Below are 23,097 nucleotides of genomic sequence, written 5' to 3'. Positions count from 1 at the left end.
TCTTAGTTTCCTACTTTTCCATCATCCTCCCACCTTCTGAACACCCCATCCTGCCACCCCCAATACTGTGCCCACTGTGCTCCCTATACAAGTTACACACAGATAGTTCCCCTTCAATATTGGCACACAGTGTCCTAAAAAATAACTGTGCCCAGGAAACAGTGTCCCTGACAATAATAGTGCAAACATAATGTTCCCCAAAAATAATTGTGCTAAGCTGATACCATGCCAGGGTGCCCCCCACAGTAATACTGCTCCCCAAAGTCCCACCAATAGAAATAATTATCTACCAGACAACAAGTAGTAGTAATAGTGCCCCTACAGTAATAATTTCCCACTGTGTCCCAGAAGTAATAATGCTCCCATAGTGCTCATACTAGTATTCATGTTCCTCATAGTCCCTCAACTGTAATAAAGCCCACCATAATGCCCCCGGTAGTAATAATTCTCTTTATAATGTGTTACAGTAAAAATAAACATGCCCTGTTGTGTGGAGCTACTAAACTGGTACATGGATTGCAGGATAAAACTTACCAGGAAAGGTTAAAGGGGTTCTGCAGTTTTTTTATACTGCTGATCTATCCTCTGGATAGATCATCAGCATCTGACCGGCGGGTGTCCGACACCCGGGACCCCCGCCGATCAGCTGTTTGAGAAGGCAGCGGCGCTCCAGCAGCGCCGCAGCCTTCTCGCTGTTTACCAGTGGCCCTGTGACGTCACGACTAGTATCAGTGGCCTGGGCGCGGCTAAGCTCTGTCTACTTGAATAGAGCTTAGCCCCTCCCAGGCCTAAACATTGAGAAGGCCGCAGCGCTGCTGGAGTGCCGCTGCCTTCTCAAACAGCTGATCGGCGGGGGTCCCGGGTGTCGGACCCCCGCCGGTCAGATGCTGATGATCTATCCAAAGGATAGATCATCAGTTTAAACAAACTGCAGAACCCCTTTAAAGGACCTTAACATGTATAGCTTGGAATTAAGACGAGACAGAGGGGATATGATAGAAACTTTTAAATACATAAAGGGAATCAACAAGGTAAAAGAGGAGAGAATATTTAAAAGAAGAAAAACTGCTACAAGAGGACATAGTTTTAAATTAGAGGGGCAAAGGTTTAAAAGTAATATTAGGAAGTATTACTTTACTGAGAGGGTAGTGGATGCATGGAATAGCCTTCCTGCAGAAGTGGTAGCTGCAAATACAGTGAAGGAGTTTAAGCATGCATGGGATAGGCATAAGGCCATCCTTCATATAAGATAGGGCCAGGGGCTATCCATAGTACTCAGTATATTGGGCAGACTAGATGGGCCAAATGGTTCTTATCTGCCGACACATTCTATGTTTCTAAGGCCTCATGCACATGACCGTTCCGTTTTTTGCGGTCCACAAACCGCGGATCTGCAAAAAACGGAAGCCGCCCGTGTGCCTTCCGCAATTTGCGAAACGGAACGGGCAGCCCATTGTAGAAATGCCTATTCTTGTCCGCAAAACGGACAAAAATAGGACATGTTATATTTTTTTTGCGGGGCTACGGAACCGAGCAACGGATGCGGACAGCACACGGAGTGCTCTCCGCATCTTTTGCGGCTCCACTGAAGTGAATGGGTCCGCATCCGAGCTGCAAAAACTGCGGACCAAAACAACGGTCGTGTGTATGAGGCCTAAGATGCACCAGGTAATACATCAGGTAAGCTGTACCATAGTATAAAACTGTCTTTATGGTAAGGAACACATTTTAGGTACTCCCAGCATATACATGTACTGTATGGCATATTAAATATAATTTGGCCCCCTACTGATCCAGCCCCCCCATGACATTGCATGGATATGCATGTTCATCTATCATAGTTACTGGGACATACCAGCCCACCGTTTCTGATATTGGTGTTGTTCCTTGTAATTACACATTATGACATATTCATTCATCGTATGCATTGTCTGCATCTAGATTTCTTAGTATTTGACATGAATTTCATTAACATACAGTCACAGATGTCCTTTGCTGTATATATTCTTAGGTCAATATTCCCAACCAAACTGATCTGATGGAAACTAATGTTATTACTGAGCACCCCAAGGTGAGTGATACATAAAATATTACATTATTTTATCTGCATCTATATATTTTCTCATTTTATATATATATATATATATATATATATATATATAGTCATGTCCATAAATATTGGGACACCGACACAATTCTAACATTTTTGGCTCTATACACCACCACAATGGATTTGAAATGAAACGAACAAGATGTGTTTTAACTGCAGACTGTCAGCTTTAATTTGAGGGTATTTACATCCAAATCAGGTGAACGGTGTAGAAATTACAACAGTTTGCATATGTGCCTCCCACTTGTTAAGGGACCAAAAGTAATGGGACAATGGGCTTCTCAGCTGTTCCATGGCCAGGTGTGTGTTATTCCCTCATTATCCCAATTACAATGAGCAGATAAAAGGTCCAGAGTTCATTTCAGGTGTGCTATTTGCATTTGGAATCTGTTGCTGTCAACTCTCAAGATGAGATCCAAAGAGCTGTCACTATCAGTAAAGCAAGCCATCATTAGGCTGAAAAAACAAAACAAACCCATCAGAGAGATAGCAAAAACATTAGGCGCGGCCAAAACAACTGTTTGGAACATTCTTAAAAAGAAGGAACGCACCGTGAGCTCAGCAACACCAAAAGACCCGGAAGACCAGAATATTGAACCTTTTCACAAAATTATAATTTTAAGATGCATTAATGAGATTCCCTTTAATTTGCATTACTGAAATAAATGGACTTTTGCGCGATATTCTAATTTTTTGAGTTTCACCTGTATTTACTGATGATGTGACTGCTGACAAAAGCAGCAGGATGAATTCTGAAGTGTTTCGGGCAATATTATCTGCTCATATTCAGCCAAATGCTTCAGAACTCATTGGACGGCGCTTCATAGTGCAGATGGACAATGCCCCAAAGCATACTGCAAAAGAAACCAAAGAGTTTTTTAAGGGAAAGAAGTGGAATGTTATGCAATGGCCAAGTCAATCACCTGACCTGAATCTGATTGAGCATGCATTTCACTTGCTGAAGACAAAACTGAAGGGAAAATGCCCCAAGAACAAGTAGGAACTGAAGACAGTTGCAGTAGAGGCCTGGCAGAGCATCACCAGGGATGAAACCCAGCGTCTGGTGATGTCCATGTCTTCCAGACTTCAGGCTGTAATTGACTGCAAAGGATTTGCAACCAAGTATTAAAAAAGGGAAAGTTAGATTTATGATTATTCTGTCCCATTACTTTTGGTCCCTTAACAAGTGGGAGGCACATATGCAAACTGTTGTAATTCCTACACTGTTTACCTGATTTGGATGTAAATACCCTCAAATTAAAGCTGACAGTCTGCAGTTAAAGCACATCTTGTTTGTTTCATTTCAAATCCATTTTGGTGGTGTATAGAGCCAAAAATGTTAGAATTGTGTCGATGTCCCAATATTTATGGACCTGACTGTATACAAATATTAGCTTAAAAACAGACAATTTACTTTTTCTATAGCACTCTTAACCTTCCTGATGTGGATGTAAAACCCCCTTTTGTGGTGAGGTGGGAAGAGGGAGTGAACCTACTAAAGGCCTACAGTGCTGAACATGGGCAGATCATCACTAACAATCGTTCATACAAATTCTCATTAGTGATAATCTACCAGTGTAAAGCCTAATTCACACATCAGTTATTTGGTCAGTGATTTCGATCAGTGATTGTGAGCCAAAACCAGGATTGGAGCCACTGACATAAGGTATAAGGCCTCATGCACACGGCCATTCCCCAGCCGTGGCCGTATTGCAGCCTGCAAACAGCGGGTCCGCAATATGTGGGCACCGGCCGTGTGCTCCCCGCATCACGGATGCAGACCCATTTACTTGAATGGGTCCGCAATCCGGAGCTGCGTTGTGGAAAGGAGGCACGGTCCCCATGGAAGCATTACGGAGTTGAATGGGTCTCGATCCGTCCCGGCTGCCGCACTGACGTTGCCCGTGCATTGGGGAAAGGAACGGCCGCCCAACGGCCGTGTGCATGAGGCCTAAGGGAAAGATCTGCTCCTGTTCTGTATTTAGAGACGCACCTGGTTTTGGCTCAAAATCACTAATGGAAATCACTGACCAAAATACAAAATGTGTGAATGAGGCATTAAGGTACTGCCGATTACCCAATGAACGAGTGAAACGCTCGTTCTTTGGGTAATTGGATGGTTCACCTAAATCATTGTTTGCTGGCAGCAGACCGTGCCAGCTAAACAGATCAATTGGGCAGTTGAAAGGGGCCTTGATGATATGTTCACACATGCAGATTTGCTCCCACAGATTTGGCTGTGATTATGTGTTAAGACCCCTTTACACTGCTTATTTGAGCAGACGATTTTCGGGAAGGAAGCTTTCCTTCCTGGCTTTTGTCTGCTCATCAGTGAAGGAGACCGCTTCATTTGCATTGGAATTCACCCTATGCTTTGCAGTATCCCCTGTTGTGGATATTTTCCACAGCACGTAGATGAGATTTAATAAAATATCTTAGCTGGTACTGTAATAGGATGCTCATTATCTTCCCACAGTTCCATGATGGATAATCCATAGCACAACTCTGATGTGTGACAGTAGCCTAATAATACAGCATGTATGATCTTATCATACACTTTAATATTGGCATAATTGCCTGATGATTACCTGGTGCATAGTATAGAACAGGGGTGCACAACTCATGGGCCGCATGCGGCCCACAGAGCCAAGGTTTTCGGCCCCCGTCCTGATTGTACGATCAGCTGTGTTTCTGGCCGGAGGGCCACACAGTGCTGGATTACAGCACCTGCACTCTAGCAGGAGCAGGTGGGGTCCCCGGCTGTCAGTTATTACTGCTTGTGTCTTCTCCTTAGAGAAGTATATAGCGCTATGCAGTTTTAACCCAGCGATCACATGTATCGGGGGCAGAGCTGCAGGGTCAGTAGACCCTGATCTGCCCTGCCTTGTAAAAAGCCCCCACAGGAGGTTGGTTTCCCCGTAACTGGGTCTCCTTTGGATACCCCAGTTACAGTGGAAATAGTGCAAACTAAAAAAAAAAAAAAGTCTGTGTCCACAAAAGGTCTTTCTGTAACCTCTTGGGGGACAAATTATGTTTCAAAAATATATTTAAAAAAAAATTGAAAAAAATAAAATAAGAATATAATAAAATACAAATAAAAAAGGAAAAAGTCTAACAAAAAAGTTACAACCGGTTGAACCACCACGTGTGCTAAATCACAAAAAAGTGTCTGGTCATTAAGGCCTTATTAAGACTGGTCATTAAAGGGTTAACCAAGTGCTTTCCCTGCTAGTAAGGCCTTTTGCACACAAACGTTTTCTTTTTCCGTTTACGTTCTGTTTTTTGCATTCCATATACGGACCTTATATGGATCTATTCATTTCAATGGATCCGCAAAAAAAACTGAAGATACTCCGTATGCCTCCCGTTCCCCTATTTCCGTTTTTCCGTTCCGTTCAAAGATAGTACATGTCCTATTATAGTCCGCACAACGGACAAGGATAGTACTGTTCTATTAGGTGCCAGCTGTTCCGTTCCGCAAAAAACGGAATGCACATGGACGTCATCCGCATTTTATGCGGATCAGTTTTTTGCGCACCGCAAAATACAGAAAAATCCATACGGTCGTGTGCAAGAGGCCTAAGGGAAAGTGCTTACTGGTTTTTGCATGGCGCCTGTAACTGGGGGGCAGGAGGTGGTAATAACCAGTGAGTGTCGTCCTCTGCAGAGAATTTATAAATAGGAGGCAGGATGGAAGGAAATGTTGCCTCATAAAGGGGTTTTCCAGTGTTTTCATACTTTCCTGCTCCACTCCGCATTCATTGCCATTTGTTTAATCACTGGCCGATACCATATCTCTTATAGGGTGAGCTCGCCACTACAGCAAATGAAAGTGTTCTACAGATGGTAACAGCATTTTTGCACAACTACTTTTTAGTAAGGCACTTTCACATAATGCACATACGGCCATGACACATCCTGTATTCACCTTCTTCCGTGTTGTGTCCTGCATGTATAAACCACAAATGGCGAATGTGTTCACAGATGTTAGTAAGATAAAGAATCCTCCTACACCCAGTATGTTGAATCTTTTAAGAGTTTTAACATACCTTCACAGTTAAAATATGCTTGAAACAGCTCTCTCTTCCACAAAGGTATCTGCTTCCATCATAATATGAAGGCCTTTTTCCCAAAGATAGAGGAGGTTGACTTAGGCCCCATTCACACTTCCGCAATTTTGTTCCGCATTTTGCGGAACGGAATAGCGGACCCATTAATTTCCGTTCGCATTTCCGTTCCCGAAAAAAATAGCAATTGCAGACAAGAATAGGCATATTCTATTAGTGCCGGCAATGTGCGGTCTGCAAAATGCGGAACGCACATTGCCGCTGTCCCTGTTTTGTGGATCCGTGGATCCGCAAAACACGTTACGGACGTGTGAATGGAGCCTAAAACTGATGTAATAGCCATATACTATATTGTTTCATCTTAAATACACTGTATATGCTAAGTGTTGTGATTCCATTTCTACATATTACACAGGACCGACTTGACCCCCCATGCCACATCTCCAGCATCCATGAGTTGGATCTCTTCAGGTGAGATATGTAATTAACCACTTAATGGCCCGGCCATTTTGCACCTTCCTGACCAGGCTTATTTTTGAAAATCTGACATGTATCACTTTATGTGGTAATAACTTTGGAACACTTTTTTACTTATCCAAGCCATTCTGAGGTTGTTTTCTCGTGACACATTGTACTTCATGACAGTCATCAATTTGAGTCAATAAATTTCACCTTTATTTATTAAAAAATCCCAAATTAGCAGACAGCCAAGAAAGGGGAGAGTTGTTTCAGAATAGATATACCTCTCTGACTTTATTCTTGGATTCTCAGGGATTTAAGAATATGTTGTGATCTTGTGGATATTCTTATACAGTTTTCTGCAAGTGTGCCTCGATACCATCTGTACCCCCCTCCCACCCTTACCCTCTTTCCTTCTGTGTCCTATATGTTTTGTTTGCCTTAGGAATTAACTTGATACAACACTATGCCAAGTGCTATCGCTCGTCATATTGCACACTTATACTATGGCTGTATTATGTGGGTCCTGCGTGACCTATTGTTGGGCTTTGCCCGTATCATGTGTTCTGCTATCTTTTTCTGTAAAATGTCACTTGAAAAAGAAAAAGAAAATAAAATCAGATTACACATAAAAAATCCCAAATTTACCACAAATTTTGAAAAAGCTGCAATTTTCAAAATTTCAATTTCTCTGCTTTTAAAACAGAAAGTGATACCTCATAAGATATTTATTACTTAACATTCCCCATATGTCCACTTTATGTTGGCATCATTTTGTAAATGTCATTTTATTTTTTTTCGCACTTTAGAAGGCTTAGAATTTTAGAAGCAATTCTTAAAATTTTTAAGAAAATTTCCAAAACCCACTTTTTAAGGACCAGCTCAGTTCTGAAGTCACTTTGTGGGGCTTACATAGTAGAAACCCCCCATAAATGACCCTATTTTGGAAACTACACCCCTCAAGTTACTCAAAACTGATTTTACAAACGTTTTAACCCTTTCAGGTCAGGCATCCTCAAACTGCAGCCCTCCAGCTGTTGCAAAACTACAACTCCCAGCATGCCCGAACAGCCTACAGGTATCAGCCTACAGCAGGGCATTGTGGGAGTTGTCGTTTTACAACAGCTGGAGGGCCGCAGTTTGAGGATGCCTGCTTTAGGTATTCAACAAGAATAAAAAGAAATTGGAGTTTACATTTCTAAATTTAACTTTTTGGCAGATTTTCCATTTTAATCCATTTTTTTCTTTGACACATCGAGGGTTAACAGCCAAACAAAACTCAATATTTATTACCCTGATTCTGCGGTTTATAGAAACACCCCACATGTGGTGGTAAACTGCTGTATGGGCGCATGGCAGGGCGCAGAAGAAAAGGAGCGCGGTTTTTGGAAAGCAGATTTTGCTGGACTGGTTTTTAGACACCATGTCCCATTTGAAGCCCCCCAGATGCTACCTACAGTAGAAACAATCAAAAAGTGACCCCATTTTAGGAACTACGGGATAAGTTGACAGTTTTATTGGTACTATTTTGGGGTACATATGATTTTTAATCGCTCTATATTATGTTTTTTGTGAGGCAAGGTAACCAAAGAATGGATGTATCATGTGCTATTTTTATAGAGCAGGTTGTTATGGATGCAATGATATCAAATATGTCTACTTTCTTTGTTTCAGTTTTACATAATAAAGCATTTTTGAAGAAAAAATATGTTTTTGTGTCTCCATTTTCTGAACGCCATATTTCTTTACATTTTTCTGCCGATAGTCTTGTGCAGGGGCTCGTTTTTTGCAGGAAGAGTTGACGTTTTTATTGGTATCATTTTTGGGTACATATGATTTTTTGATCATTCATTATTACACTTTATAGGTCAGGGAGACCAAAAAATTGGTAATTTTGGCACAGTTTTTATTTATTTAATTTTACGGCGTTTACCTGAGGGGTTAGGTCATGTGATATTTTTATAGAGCAGGTCGTTACGGGCGTGGCAATATCTAATCTGTCTACTTTTTCTTATTTATTTAAGTTTTACACAAAATGTTTTAGTGTCTCCATAGTCTGTGAGCCATAGCTTTTTTATTTTTTGGCCGATTGTCTTAGGTAGGGTCTCATTTTTTGCGGGATGCGGATGAGGTGACGGTTTGATTGGTACTATTTTGGGGGGCATATGCCCTTTTGATTGCTTGGTGTTGCAGTTTTTGTGATGGTAGGTGACAAAAAAAGTTATTTTTTGGCACTGTTTTTATTTTTATTTTTTTACGGTGGTTACCTGAGGGGTTAGGTCATGTGATATTTTTATAGTTCTGGTTGTTACGGACGCGGTGACACTTTGATCTCATGACGTACTGTGCACGTCATGATGCGGTAACTAACACCACGTTATGGCATACAAAAAACGTCATTAGTCACTAAGGGGTTAAAGGGGTTTTCCAGGGTTTTAATATTGATGTCCTTTCCGAAGGATAGGTCGTCGATATAAGAACGCTCGATATAAGGTCCTACACCCGAAACCCCCGCCAATCAGCTATATGAAGAGAAGGCACGCACTGTGTGTGTATGCCCTCTCCTGTCTTTCTTCCTACTCGCGATCGAAATAGGCAATCAATATTAAAAGCCTGGAAAACCCCTTTAATAGAAATGTAAGAGATATAATGTTTTTATAATTTACAAAAAAAATTGCCATTTTCTATGAAATCTACACGAGTTATGAGCAGGGTTGCCATCCTTTAATAAATTTCTGAACAGTCCGAGAAAACACTGGTTATGAGTTCATGTCAGTATACTGCTCTATAGACCTGTATTACCGTAATTAGTGTCTTTATCATTCATTATGGTTTTCCAATTTGTCCCTAAAAGAATGTTGGTTGTCTTTGATTTTTGGGTAAGGGTAGGTTCACATCACCGTTTTGTTTTCCGTTCTTCAATATTTTAGATGTAAAAAAAGGATTTTGTGGAGGACTTTTTTTCATCTAAAATAACAGATCTGAGGCAGAAATAGCTAAAACTGATGCAAATTTAGCATAATTGAGCAGATGTTCAAAACAAAGGATCAGTGAACCTACCCTGAGTTGTCCACAATAAAAATTCACGGTGGCAGCTCTGGCTATGAGCTGGTGTAGATTTCAGCTATAGTTAACACCAGTTTCTGAGAAGTGCAAAGTCACAGATTATAATTTTACTCCATTATGTAACTATTAATATTCTCTTTATATAACTAGGTCCCTGCAGTCAGTTCTGATGAACCTCCAGTTGCTGTGGGAGCTGGTTCTGCTAGGAGAGCCACTAGTTATTATGGCGCCTTCACCCACCATTTCATCTGAAGTTGTACTAGCATTGACTGGGTAATGAATTCACTTTGATGGGGTTATCTTCAATACTTTATAGAGGCATTACCCACTTTATCCATCCAAATAGATTGCTTGAAGGATTTAACGGGATCCATCCCTCTAAAGGAGGTGGATCTTTACAGAATGAATGGGACTTGTTTTGAGGTAAAAGACAAATATAACCCTTTGTTACTGGAGATCATCCATGGTTGCCATGCGCTGTATGACACGATGAACAAAAAGGTCAGTTTTGTTCAGGACATACAAGTGCCAACAGCAAAATGATTTAGCTGTTGTTAGTAACCGGTAAACACTATAATGATTTTACAGGCTTCCTGACTAAGGCCTCGTGCACACGACTACGTATTTTGCAGTCTTCAAATTGCAGATGTGCAAAATATGGATGCCGTCCAAGTTGCATCCGCCTTTTTTGCAGACCCATTGACTTCATTGGGGGATTTTGTGGCCAAGTATAGGACGTGTTCTAGCTGTTGTGGAACGGACATACGGATGTGTAATATGCACACGGATCATCCTTGTGCTTTCTGCATCCATATGTCCTTTTCACAAAAATGCAGACCACAGACTCATTGAAGTCAATGGGTCTGCAAAAAAAATGCAGATGGCACACGGACAACATCCATATTTTGCGGATCTGCAATTTTCAGACTGCAACAACGGATACGGTCGTGTGCATGAGGCCTAAGTCATGTGTTGTCCATAGTCTCCAACCCTTTAAAATAAATCACAATTATTTTTTTTGTGTTATACAACCTATGAATGTACGGCTTCTGAGTTCCTGTTATGGTGCTACTGTAACGCATGTCATAAATATGGCAGACTCCTATGGCACAGATCAAAACCTTTCTTCTGCTTATTTATCATCTGTGATTGTTTTTTTTTTATAAAAAATAATGTAGAGTATAGTCAGTATATATAAAGCATCAGGCCAATTATCAGGAATGAACGTTGTTATTAACACATGTTCCCAGTAATTGGCTCCTGATGTCCTGTCAATCACCCAGCAGACGCGCAAAACGTTTCTTTGTCGGTTAATTGCCCTCATGCAGCATCAAAAATAGTTTTTCGCCAACAGCACATTGCTTTGTGTAAACAGTGGATGTGCTGCCAACATTATCATTTAAAGGGAACCTGTCACACAGAGCTATGGGGACTGGGTATTGCGGATGTGCTAGCGGCCATGTAGCAATCCATGTCCTCAGCTCTATACACCAAATCGCGGTGACAGGTTCCCTTTAAAGTGATTGGGGAACAAGTGGTTGTAATAACAATCATCCCCCCCCCCCCCCCTTTCACTTTGCATCAGGCCTTGTAAAAGGCCCTTTACATATGTGTCAACTGAACTCTTTCAAGCAACTGAAATAATAGAAAAAACAACTTGCCTAAAGAATACTCAGCAACCGTTAGCTGTTTTTTCACCTTGCTGTACTCTGCTTGTTTTTGTATTTACAGATGCATTTCTCCTTTAAAGTTTTGCTCTGATTTTCGCCCATATTTCACTATTCATGACAGTGAATTCAAAGAATACACAACCAAAACACAAGCCCCGTGAGTAACATTTGTTCTTCTTTCTTAATTATTTTGATTCTGATGAAAAACATCATAGAAAACAGACAGTGATTTACAGGTGAAACTCGAAAAATTAGAATATCGTGCAAAAGTCCATTTATTTCAGTAATGCAAATTAAAAGGAATTGCATTAATGCAGCTTAATATTAGAATTTCGTGAAAAGGTTCAATATTCTAGCCTCAAAGTGTCACACTCTAGTCAGCTAATTAATCCATACCCCCTGAGCAAAGGGGACCTGAGATTGTGACTTTGGGGTTTCATAAGCTGTAAGCCATAATCATCCAAATTATAACAAATAAAGACTTATCTCGCTTTGCATGTAATGAGTCTTTCTCATATGTTAGTTTCACCTTTTAAGTTGCATTACTGAAATAAATGAACTTTGCACAATATTCTAATTTTTTGAGTTTCACCTGTAAATAGGTACTAAAAATAATTCTAAAAGTTAAGAAAGGTTTTATTTGTTTGGTTTCTCACTGCAGTCCTAGCTTGTTACTTGGAGTAACCAACCCTTTCTTCATCAAGACTTTGCAGCACTGGCCTCACATCCTTCGTGTTGGAGAACCTCGAGTGTCTGGTAAGAAGACCACACTGGTAATGAAGATTACATATTGTGGTAGGGAGCATCCTTAGATTTACAATATAACCATATGACACCTAAACAAAGCATTAAGGCTTAGCATGACATACAGTCATGTGAAAAAATTAGGACACCCTTTGAAAGCATGTGGTTTTTTGTAACATTTTTAATAAATGGTTATTTCATCTCCGTTTCAACAATACAGAGAGATTAAAGTAATCCAACTAAACAAAGAAAACTGAAGAAAAGTCTTTTCAAGATCTTCTGTAAATGTCATTCTACAAAAATGCCTATTCTAACTGAGGAAAAAGATAGGACACCCTCACATGTATTCCCTCTTAAATTGGCTCAGATCTCACACAGGTATATCACACCAGGTGCACATAATTAGTAGATCGTTACTCTGCATGTTGAATGAGGCTTGCCCTATTTAAACCTCAGACATTTAGTTTGGTGTGCTCCTGACTGTTGAAGTGAGAGTGAGCACCATGGTGAGAGCAAAAGAGCTGTCAGAGGACTTCAGAAAAAAGATTGTAGCAGCCTATGAGTCTGGGAAGGGATTTAAAAAGATCTCAAAAGATTTTGAAATCAGCCATTCCACTGTCCGGAAGATAGTCTACAAGTGGAGGGCTTTCAAAACAACTGCCAACATGCCCAGGACTGGTCGCCCCAGCAAGTTCACCCCAAGAGCAGACCGCAAGATGCTAAAAGAGGTCTCCAAAAACCCTAAAGTGTCATCTCGAGAACTACAGCAGGCTCTGGCTACTGTTGATGTAGAAGTACATGCCTCTACAATCAGAAAGAGACTGTACAAGTTTAACTTGCATGGGAGGTGTGCAAGGAGGAAACCTTTGCTTTCCAAGAGAAACATCGAGGCCAGACTGACATTTGCCAGAGATAAAGTTGACAAAGACCAGGACTTCTGGAATAATGTTCTTTGGACAGATGAGTCCAAAATTGAATTATTTGGACACAACAGCAGAGGACATGTTTGGCGTAAACCAAACACAGCATTCCAAGAAAAGAACCTCATACCAACTGTGAAGCATGGAGGTGGAAGTGTCATGGTTTGGGGCTGCTTTGCTGCAGCAGGACCTGGTCAGCTCACCATCATAGAATCCACGATGAATTCTACTGTGTATCAGAAGGTGCTTGAAGAACATGTGAGACCATCAGTTAGAAAATTAAAGCTGAAGCGGAACTGGACCATGCAACATGACAATGACCCAAAACATACTAGTAAATCAACCAAAGATTGGCTGAAAAAGAAGAAATGGAGAGTCCTGGAATGGCCAAGTCAAAGTCCAGATTTGAATCCCATTGAGATGCTGTGGGGTGACTTGAAAAGGGCTGTACGTGCAAGAAACCCCTCAAACATCTCACAGCTGAAAAAGTTCTGCATTGAGGAGTGGGGTAAAATTTCCTCAGACCGATGTCGAAGACTGGTAGATGGCTACAAGAACCGTCTCACTGCAGTTATTTCAGCCAAAGGAGGTAACACTCGCTATTAGGGGCAAGGGTGTCCTATCTTTTTCCTCAGTTAGAATAGGCATTTTTGTAGAATGACATTTACAGAAGATCTTGAAAAGACTTTTCTTCAGTTTTCTTTGTTTAGTCGGATTACTTTAATCTCTCTGTATTGTTGAAACGGAGATGAAATAACCATTTATTAAAAATGTTACAAAAAACCACATGCTTTCAAAGGGTGTCCTAATTTTTTCACATGACTGTACACAAGTTCAAGACAACCTGTATCCTCTCCTGACATGTCTGTTTCAGTGACTACTTGCATTTCCCTCGTAATAACAATGTTAGAGCATCTATCCTTATACTCTATGATGTGACATTATTTTATTATTCCTGCTAGAAGTTATGAATAATGTATTAGCAGTTTGCAGTGATGGTCCAGATAGATGTTACCAGTTGAGGGGTGTCCCTGCAGCACTGAATTGATAGTGTCAGACTGTGCCAAAACACCTCCCCTTCCCCCCCCCCCCCCCAAACTGGTAGCACCCATCTGGACCTTCATTGCAAACTGCTAGCAATTCATTCATAACTTCTAGTAGGAGTAATAAAGGAATTGCATAACATAGAGCCATAAGAATAGATTCTCCAGTTTTGTTATTAAATAAGGAATGCAAGTAGTTACTAAAACCGACATGTCAGTAGAGGTTACAGGTCTTACATAATGCAGCAGGGACATAGTTGGGTGTGTTGAGGTAGCAGACATGCCTGGACCCTGGTTTACCAAAAGGCCCATCTGCCATAGAAAATGACATACGGTAAGTATTATAAATGTCCATGGTAGCTGGGGGCCCTGTTACCGATTTTCATTAGGTCACCATTTTTCAATGCATTTATGCCACTATACTTATGTACTGTAAATGCCAATATATTTATGTACATGCATTATATTTCCCTCATAGTAGGAAGTACTGTATATCAAAATATGAAATGGATTATGACTTTTTTTCATCTACAGGTGATTTGCCGAAACAAGTGAAGTTAAAGAAGATTACAAAGTTGAAGACACTGGACACGAAAATGGGTAATTAGTAATTTAATCTTATAACTACATAGACTCTCATAAGGGGATCATTGTAAATTATGCCTTGAAAAAACAGCAGTAGATTTTGGTAAAGTTACAGTTATTTCCAGGAGGTGCCCTCCTGCTTAAAAGTTGGATTTACTGCAAATGTGTATATATGATACACGATAAGTAGCAGAAGTGCAAAGACAAACATATTGGTCCCTGATCACAGCCTTAGGAATTATTCAAACGAATGTGTGCTGCCCGTTGCCGTATTCACGGGCACCGTTCCGTGTGAATTCCGCTTCACGGATGCGGACCCATTCACTTCAATGGGTCCGCAAATCCGGAGATGCGGCACGGAACACTACGGAAGCACTACAGAGTGCTTCCTGGGGTTCCCTTCCGTGCCTCCGCACCGCAAAAAGATAGAACATGCTCGCACGCCCCATAGAAGTGAATGGGGTTGCGTGAAAATCGCAAGCATCCGCAAGCAAGTGCGGATGCGGTGCGATTTTCACGCATGGTTGCTAGGTGACAGTCTATTCACTGTATTATTTTCCCTTATAACATGGTTATAAGGGAAAATAATAGCATTCTGAATACAGAATGCATAGTAAAACATCGCTGGAGGGGTTAAAAAAAAATTAAAAATCATTTAACTCACCTTAATCCACTTGATCGCATAGCCCGGCATCTGCTTCTGTCCCCTTTACTGAATAGGACCTGTGGTGAGCATTAATTATAGTTCAAGGACCTGTGATGACGTCACTCCGGTCATCACATAGTACGTCACATGATCTTTTACCATGGTGATTCACCATGGTAAAAGATCATGTGACGTACCATGTGATGACCGGAGTGACGTCATCACAGGTCCTTGAACTATAATTAATGCTCACCACAGGTCCTATTCAGTAAAGGGGACAGAAGGAGATGCCGGGCTACGCGATCAAGTGGATTAAGGTGAGTTAAATGATTTTTATTAATTTTTTTAACCCCTCCAGCGATGTTTTACTATGCATTCTGTATTCAGAATGCTATTATTTTCCCTTATAACCATGATATAAGGGAAAATAATACTATTTACAGAACACCGATCCCAAGCCCGAACTTTCTCACGCGAGTGCAAAACGCATTACAATAAAGAAAGAAATCTATGACAGCTCCAAGCTGCTGTAAATTTCATAGTGGCACACGGCTGCAGGAGGATGCGCCTAATTTATGATAAATTAGGCGCATCCTACCGCAGCGCAGGGGATATCATAGACCAGTGTAAAATGCTGGTCTATTATAATTTTCCCATATAGTTTCAGAGAGGTTGGATACATCTAGCCGGTCTATGATATCCCCTGCGCTGCTGGAGGATACACCTAATTTGTGATTTCGTAAATTAGGTGCATGTCCGGGCAGTCCGTGAACCAGAATGAAATCTACGGCAGCTTGGAGCTGACATAGATTTCTGTCTTTATTTGCGTCAGAAAACTGGCTATGCCCCCTTTTTCAGAAAGTGGCATGGGCGACGTAAAAACGCCATTTGTGACAAACCTGGGGAAGGGAGATGATAAATCTCCCCCTATATTCCACACATTCCAGACCAGCTCGTGGTCAAGGTCTAGGGGGTGCTGCAATGTTGGCCTTGAATATTGATGTCTGGCAGCAGCTTGCTTAATTCAGAACACATACACTCTCAGTCGAGCCAAGTCTGCATGTGTATAAGGGCAGGAGAGATAACCGTCAGCTATCTTCAGTACTTGGCCAACCTAGTAGTACATCGGGGAGAAGGGAGATTGTTATCAATTTCTGCATGTACTGTAGACATGAACGACTGTAAACTAAATATGTTTGTATTTGTCTTTATTTTTATTCTCTGTAGGGATGTACACCTCCTATAAGCCATTTCTTCACAAAGACAAAGCCCTTATTAAACAATTATTAAAGGTAACTGCTTAGAAATGGGGGTGGATGTAAAATGTACAGACATGGGTTCCTGAGTAACTGATGCTAGCTTTGTGATTATTATGTAAGGCATTTGGCAACTCTCGGCAAACACACAAATGTTCACACAAATTATTTCTTTTTCTGTCAGGTTTCTGTTCCCTTTTGATGCCAAAATTGTGAAGTCTGCTGGCTGCTATTTCCAATATGGAAAAAGCCTAGTAAATGCACTACATGTCATTTGGAACCAATAGGACCAGTTACACAATACTGTATCTGTCATAGCTCACGTAAAAAAAAAAGAAAACCATGAGAGTGTGTACACAGGTTATTTCATATGTATTCACCATTTCAGAACATTTACAGTATAAAGAAATATCTTACCATAAATAGTAAGAACAACTTAGAAAGTTTATGGACACTGCTGTTCTGTACATTTCTGAATTCTGTAATCTTTTTAATCACAGTCTGTAATATTTGGTATGAACTGTATAGGCTCCTCATAGATGTATGTATGACAAAATAATTCATTTCTGTCCCACCTAGGAGCTACATTCATTGTTTCCAGATGTAATCCTATGGCTGTGATGGCTAACCTCTGGCACTCCAGCTGTGGTAAAACTACAACTCCCAAGATGCACACTTGCTTGGCTGTTCTAAGAACTCCAAAGAAATTAATGGAACATGCTGGGAGGCGTAGTTTCACCACAGCTGGAGTGCCAGAGGTTAGCCATCACTGTAACCTATGGAGACATATATGTTCTTGTTTCAACAGTTGGCATAATTTGATTGGTTAATTTGAAACCCCTGCTATAAAGGTTGACACCCAGGACATATATGACCGGTCGTATACTGTTACTGCTGGAGAAAATATAAAAATTTAGAGTATCACAGACAATTGGGTGGATTCCTTGTTCAGAGAGCATATCAAAAATCTACCATGACAGTACACATCACTGCTGAGGCCTGTCATTGGCTGCAGTGGCTCATGGTTCCTGTGGGTTGAGGGTGGACAATCTCTTTTTGGAAACTGCCAAGTTGGCATAGGGAGTCTTACAGACCAGGCAATGCTCCCTAGTAAAAGGAAATGTTAATAAGCTGTTATCCAGGAGGACAAACGTTTTCTAGTGCCATCTATTTGATGAGTAACCTATAAGCCACTGTCTGGCCCTTTAAGAGAGAACCTCAAACAGTGACCCACATTTACTAATGTGAGTTCACCTAGAATAGGTTTTAAATTGCTCCAAAATGTGGAAGCTGCCCTTCTAAGTTTAGAGAAACTCAACCCTTCGCCTGACAAGGAGGCATTTCTTCATGGAAAAGGGGTATGACTTTGTGGGAAAGGGGGCATAGCCTAATATATTCATTTAGGTCCAGTATTGCGTCAATATTCTGGTGTAAAATTTGTCTCAAACTAAGCCAAACAGTAGCTGGTATAGACTTAGACAAAAGTGTCTAGCCAGAACAAACTCAGTAGCTGTCAGCCGAACAACCATATTGGGAGCCGTCCGATAGGTGGTACTAGAGAGCCAACTTTTGTCCTCATGGTTAAGAGCGTATTTACATTATGGAAATATGGAGACTCTTAGTTAAATGGGAATCTGTCACCATGATTCTGGACTATTATCTGCAGTAATGGTTTTGCACATAAGGAGTCCAGATCACCATTTTATATTTTCCCACTGCTCCTCATTCCCCCACTGTCATAAACACAGTCTGGACCGCAATGCTGTGCCAACATAAAGCAGAAGACTCATGTACACATGCACAGCAGTCCCGACAAAGTATTTCAGCGCAGCTTTAAACCCTGACAGCGGGGGGATGGGAGGCAGTAGGAAAATACAAAGCAGTGACTGGACTCCTTACCTGAAGTACTACTCATGTATTATAGCAGATAATAGCCCAAGATCATAGTAGTGACACATTCCCTTTCATTTCTAGTTAATTGCATCCTTGTGTCTTTTGACAAGTGGATAATCGTTTAGCGATTGACAGCCGATGACAGACCGACCTTTTCATGCAAAGATTTTCGTGTACAAATTTGTTCACATGAGATTGTTTACTCACTTACTCATGATTTACATAAAACATGGCTGATGTTTCACACGATGTACCTTTATATACCACAATTCAATAGCGAGAAATAATTAATTTGTTTGCATAAACAGTTTTATAAGTAATGAGTGTTTTCAATTAATTTGTTTGCATAAACAGTTTTATAAGTAATGAGTGTTTTCAGTACAGTCGTTCAGTGGCTACATACATTTACACTACACGATTATCGTCCAACATGAATCGCTACCATTCGAATTGTAACTATTATCTACTCGTCTGAATTTCAAGAGGCTTTGAGGAAGCTGCACCAGTATTTTACCTAAAACCACAGCGAATAAGGAGTGCAAATTCACATTGTTTTGCTATGTGCCGAAGTTCTAAACACATTCAAAACAAAAGAATTCACATTATTTTAACACAAAGAGGGCACCGGCTACCTGACCGCTCCAATGATTGCTATCTCTGAGTGAAACTATAAAATTCCAAAAATAAAATTCAGACCATGTTTGCCTAAACAGCAGATTCTGTCATAAGGTAACTGCTCAATGATTGATCATTTGCTGAGGTACTGATGGATATTTCCGTCAGTAGAGCATACCCCAGAGGAATCCTGGGACTGAAAACGGAACTTTTAATTCTCTCCGTAAAATCCTTTTCCTAAGGCATCTTTCACACGACCGTATGGCTTTTTCAGTGTTTTGCGGTCCGTTTTTCACGGATCCGTTGTTCCGTTTTTTGTTTCCTTTATGTTTCCGTTTCTGTTCCGTTTTTCCGTATGGCATATACAGTATACAGTAATTACATAGAAAAAATTGGGCTGGGCATAACATTTTCAATAGATGGTTCCGCAAAAACGGAACGGATACGGAAGACATGCAGATGCATTTCCGTATGTGTTCCGTTGTTTTTGCAGACCCATTGACTTGAATGGAGCCACGGAACGTGATTTGCGGGCAATAATAGGACATGTTCTATCTTTCAACGGAACGGAAATACGGAAACGGAATGCATACGGAGTACATTCCGGTTTTTTTGAGGAACCATTGAAATGAATGGCTCCGTATACGGAACGCAAAAAACGGCCCGTAAACGGGGAAAAAAACGGTCGTGTGAAAGAGGCCTAACAGGTGTGTTGGTGACACAAATTTGACTCAATAGGGGTAGACTTACTAAAAATGTCTAAGTGCACAATTAGTGTCCTATTAGACTACTGATATTCGGGCAGGGTGAGTGCCGTTGAAGAAATGCATCCATTGATACTCGTTTGTATCAGCCTATTATACAGGCCAATGTGGGAGGAAAGATTGCTACCGCAGTCAGTTCTCCTTTGTTCTGGGTATTATTGGCAGCACCCTGATCACCCAGGGAGATGTGCTGGCAATAATGGGACATCTTTCATCCTGATGAAAGATGCATATCAGCCGACAAATGAGCTGATCGACAGCACAATTATACAGGTCAATTATCGGAAATTAGCATTTCTATAAATCCTTGTTCCCGATAAATGCCCTAACATTATTCAGTCTAATAGGGCTTAGACTAGACAGTGTAAAAATCCACCAGATTCATCACAGGTACTGATCCTGAATGATAAATCTGGCTCACCTAAACTGTCTAGTCTCAGTTTAGACCACATATTATCTGGCTCACTTGGTGCCAGATCTTGTGTCTGAATTTTTGGCACATCTCTACTTCCATCCTCCTTGTCCGGCAAAGCAAAAGAATAGTCTGCAACACTTAATAAATCTGGCACACAGCCTGTGCAGTAGTAAAACTGCCGCAGTATTTCTTCCCAACACAGATGTGTTTTTGGCTCTTATTCGGTTCTGCCGTGGTTCCTTGGCTTGGCTTTTATTTTTCTTCTCTTTTATAAAACCAATTTAGTCACGGTGTGATGGGGATATCTCAGGGGAAGTGAAAAGTGTTAGGCCCCTTTCACACGGGCGGGTATTCCGCGCAGGTGCAATGCGTGAGTTGAACGCTTGCACCCGCACTGAATCCTAACCCATTCATTTCTATGGGGCTGTGCACACATCACTTGTGCGTTGCGTGAAAATCGCAGCATGCTCTATATTCTGCGTTTTTCACGCAACGCAGGCCCCATAGAAGTGAATGGGGCCGCGTGAAAATTGCAAGCCTCCGCAAGCAAGTGCGGATGCGGTGCGATTTTCACGCATGGTTGCTAGGTGACGATCGGGCTGGGGACCCGATCTGTATTATTTTCCCTTATAACATGGTTATAAGGGAAAATAATAGCATTCTGAATACAGAATGCAAAGTAAAATAGTGATGGAGGGGTTAAAAATAAAAATAAATTAACTCACCGAGTCCACTTGATCGCGTAGTTGCGGATCTCTGTCTTCTTCTGTAATGTTGAGCTGCCAGCTAAGGACCTGTGGTGACGTCACATGGTCCCTCACCATGATGAACCATGTGATTGGACCATGTGATGAGCACAGTGATGTCATCAAAGGTCCTATTCCTGTGCACAGCAAAGAAGAAGACAGAAGAGAAGCCGGGCTGCGCGATCAAGTGGATTAAGGTGAGTTAAAAAATTTATTATTTTTTTTTAACCCCTCCAGCCCTATTATACTATGCATTCTGTATTAAGAATGCTATTATTTTCCCTTATAACCATGTTATAAGGGGAAATAATACAATCTACAGAACACCTAACCCAAACCCGAACTTCTGTGAAGAAGTTCGGGTTTGGGTACCAAACATGCCGATTTTTCTCACGCGCGTGCAAAACGCATTACAATGTTTTGCACTCGCGCGGAAAAATCGCGCATTTTCCCGCAACGCACCCACATCTTATCCGGGCAAAAAACATGACGCCCGTGTGAAAGAGGCCTTAGTATCTTAAAGCAGTTGTCCATATGGTTCACAAGCCCTTTTAGTGCATATGGAAGTCATAGAGGAGGGTTCCCCACTAGCAATCCACCAATATAAATAATCATGTGTTCCTAGCCCTGAAAACCAAGATGAACAACCTGACTGCATCCATCTATTAAATATAGTATGTAAGTACATTATATAAATTACCTTCTCTTTTTTCAGGGTCTCCAGAAGAAACTCCCTTCTTCCGCACTCAGCTTAATGCTACGGAAACACTTGTTTGATTTAACCCAAAGTTTTATTCTTCCACTGGTAAGGAACATCTTTTTTAGGGTCCATGGTGGTGGGGCAGGAATGGATGCGGACAGCACACAGTGTGCTGTCCGCATCCGCATTTCCGGAGCGCGGCCCCGAACTTCCGGTCTGCAGCTCCGGAAAAAAATAGAACATGTCTTATTCTTGTCCGCAATAGGGGACAAGAATAGACAGTTCTATGGGGGTGCCGTCCGGGTGTATTGCGGATCCGCAATACACTATGGACGTGTGAATGGACCCTTATGCTGTTGTGAGCTGTTACACGGATGCTTATAATCTCTGTTTGTAACCTGTCTGTTTCAGGAACGTTATATGGGTAGCCTAATGCCACATCATAGCGCTATCACTCCCTGGAAGGTAGGTCATTACTCTATTTTATTAATTTATGCACTAATAAAGGGAGAACAGCAGGACCTTATTGGATATCATTACCAATATTTTTTTTATTGCTCCAAAGCATCTAAAAATGCCTCATCTTATAAAAAATAATGCACAGTTTGTGTATTTAGCTCCTATACAGAACCTGCTGATGCTGTATGACTCTTTCCATCTGCCCACAACATCTTATTAATCTACTGTCTGCTTCTAAACAGTAGAAGTTTCAGTGCAATAGTTCTACGTTTACCATAGGTAACAATAGGCAGCTTCCATCAATCCAGATGTGCAACTTTTACAATAAATTCCTTCTATCCGAAAATTCATATTCATATTTCTTATTATTTAAATGAGTCATATTAAAAGAGAAAAGAATTAAAAAGCCCTTTTTAATACATATTAAAAGTATTTTTTAATGTCTTGTGCTCAGGTAAGATTGCTTGAAGATGTAGGTCCAAAGCTAATGTTGTAAAACTGCTTTTCCTCTTCTAATCTTTGCCAAGTGCAGCGCTATCAGGGAGACTATGGGGCAGATTTACTAACACTGGCTATTCATACGGCATTGTAAGGCTACTTTCACGCTTCTGTTACTGATAATGCAACCGTCTGCATCCGTTATGAACGGATCTGGTTGTATTATCTTTAACATACTAAAGACGGATCTTTCATGAACTCCATTGAAAGTCAGTGGAGGACGGATCCCTTTTCTATTGTTTCAGAGAAACGGATCCGTCCCCATTGACGGATGCTCCGCATCCCAGGACGGAAAGAAAACCGCAGCTCTCGAGTATAAGAACGGAATGCATTTTGGAGCACTCCGTTCTGTTCAGTTACAATGAATGGGGACAAAACGGAAGTGTTTCTTTTCTGGTATTGAGACCCTATGACGGATCTTAATACCGGAAAATATTAACG

At 41.0% G+C, this 23,097-nt stretch overlaps 1 protein-coding gene across 3 annotated transcripts in view; it reads left to right on the top strand.

Moving 5' to 3' along the window:
- The window catches only part of DENND6B (DENN domain containing 6B), a 126,939-nt gene that overhangs the window by 80,838 nt on the left and 23,004 nt on the right, over positions 1–23,097 (top strand). For 2 of the 3 annotated variants that reach the window (XM_040413546.1, XM_040413544.1), the window contains exons 8-16: positions 2,012–2,071; positions 6,593–6,648; positions 9,853–9,975; positions 11,434–11,529; positions 12,034–12,128; positions 14,614–14,679; positions 16,538–16,602; positions 21,715–21,804; positions 22,111–22,164. In XM_040413546.1, the coding sequence (XP_040269480.1) occupies positions 2,012–2,071; positions 6,593–6,648; positions 9,853–9,975; positions 11,434–11,529; positions 12,034–12,128; positions 14,614–14,679; positions 16,538–16,602; positions 21,715–21,804; positions 22,111–22,164 (705 nt within the window). The remainder of the gene's footprint in view (positions 1–2,011; positions 2,072–6,592; positions 6,649–9,852; positions 9,976–11,433; positions 11,530–12,033; positions 12,129–14,613; positions 14,680–16,537; positions 16,603–21,714; positions 21,805–22,110; positions 22,165–23,097) is intronic. The other variant, XM_040413545.1, reaches the window with a different exon arrangement.

The sequence above is a fragment of the Bufo bufo genome, chromosome 1 (assembly GCF_905171765.1).
Source record: "Bufo bufo chromosome 1, aBufBuf1.1, whole genome shotgun sequence".
Lineage (NCBI taxonomy): Eukaryota > Metazoa > Chordata > Amphibia > Anura > Bufonidae > Bufo > Bufo bufo.
This window is presented reverse-complemented; position numbering and strand designations above follow the sequence as displayed.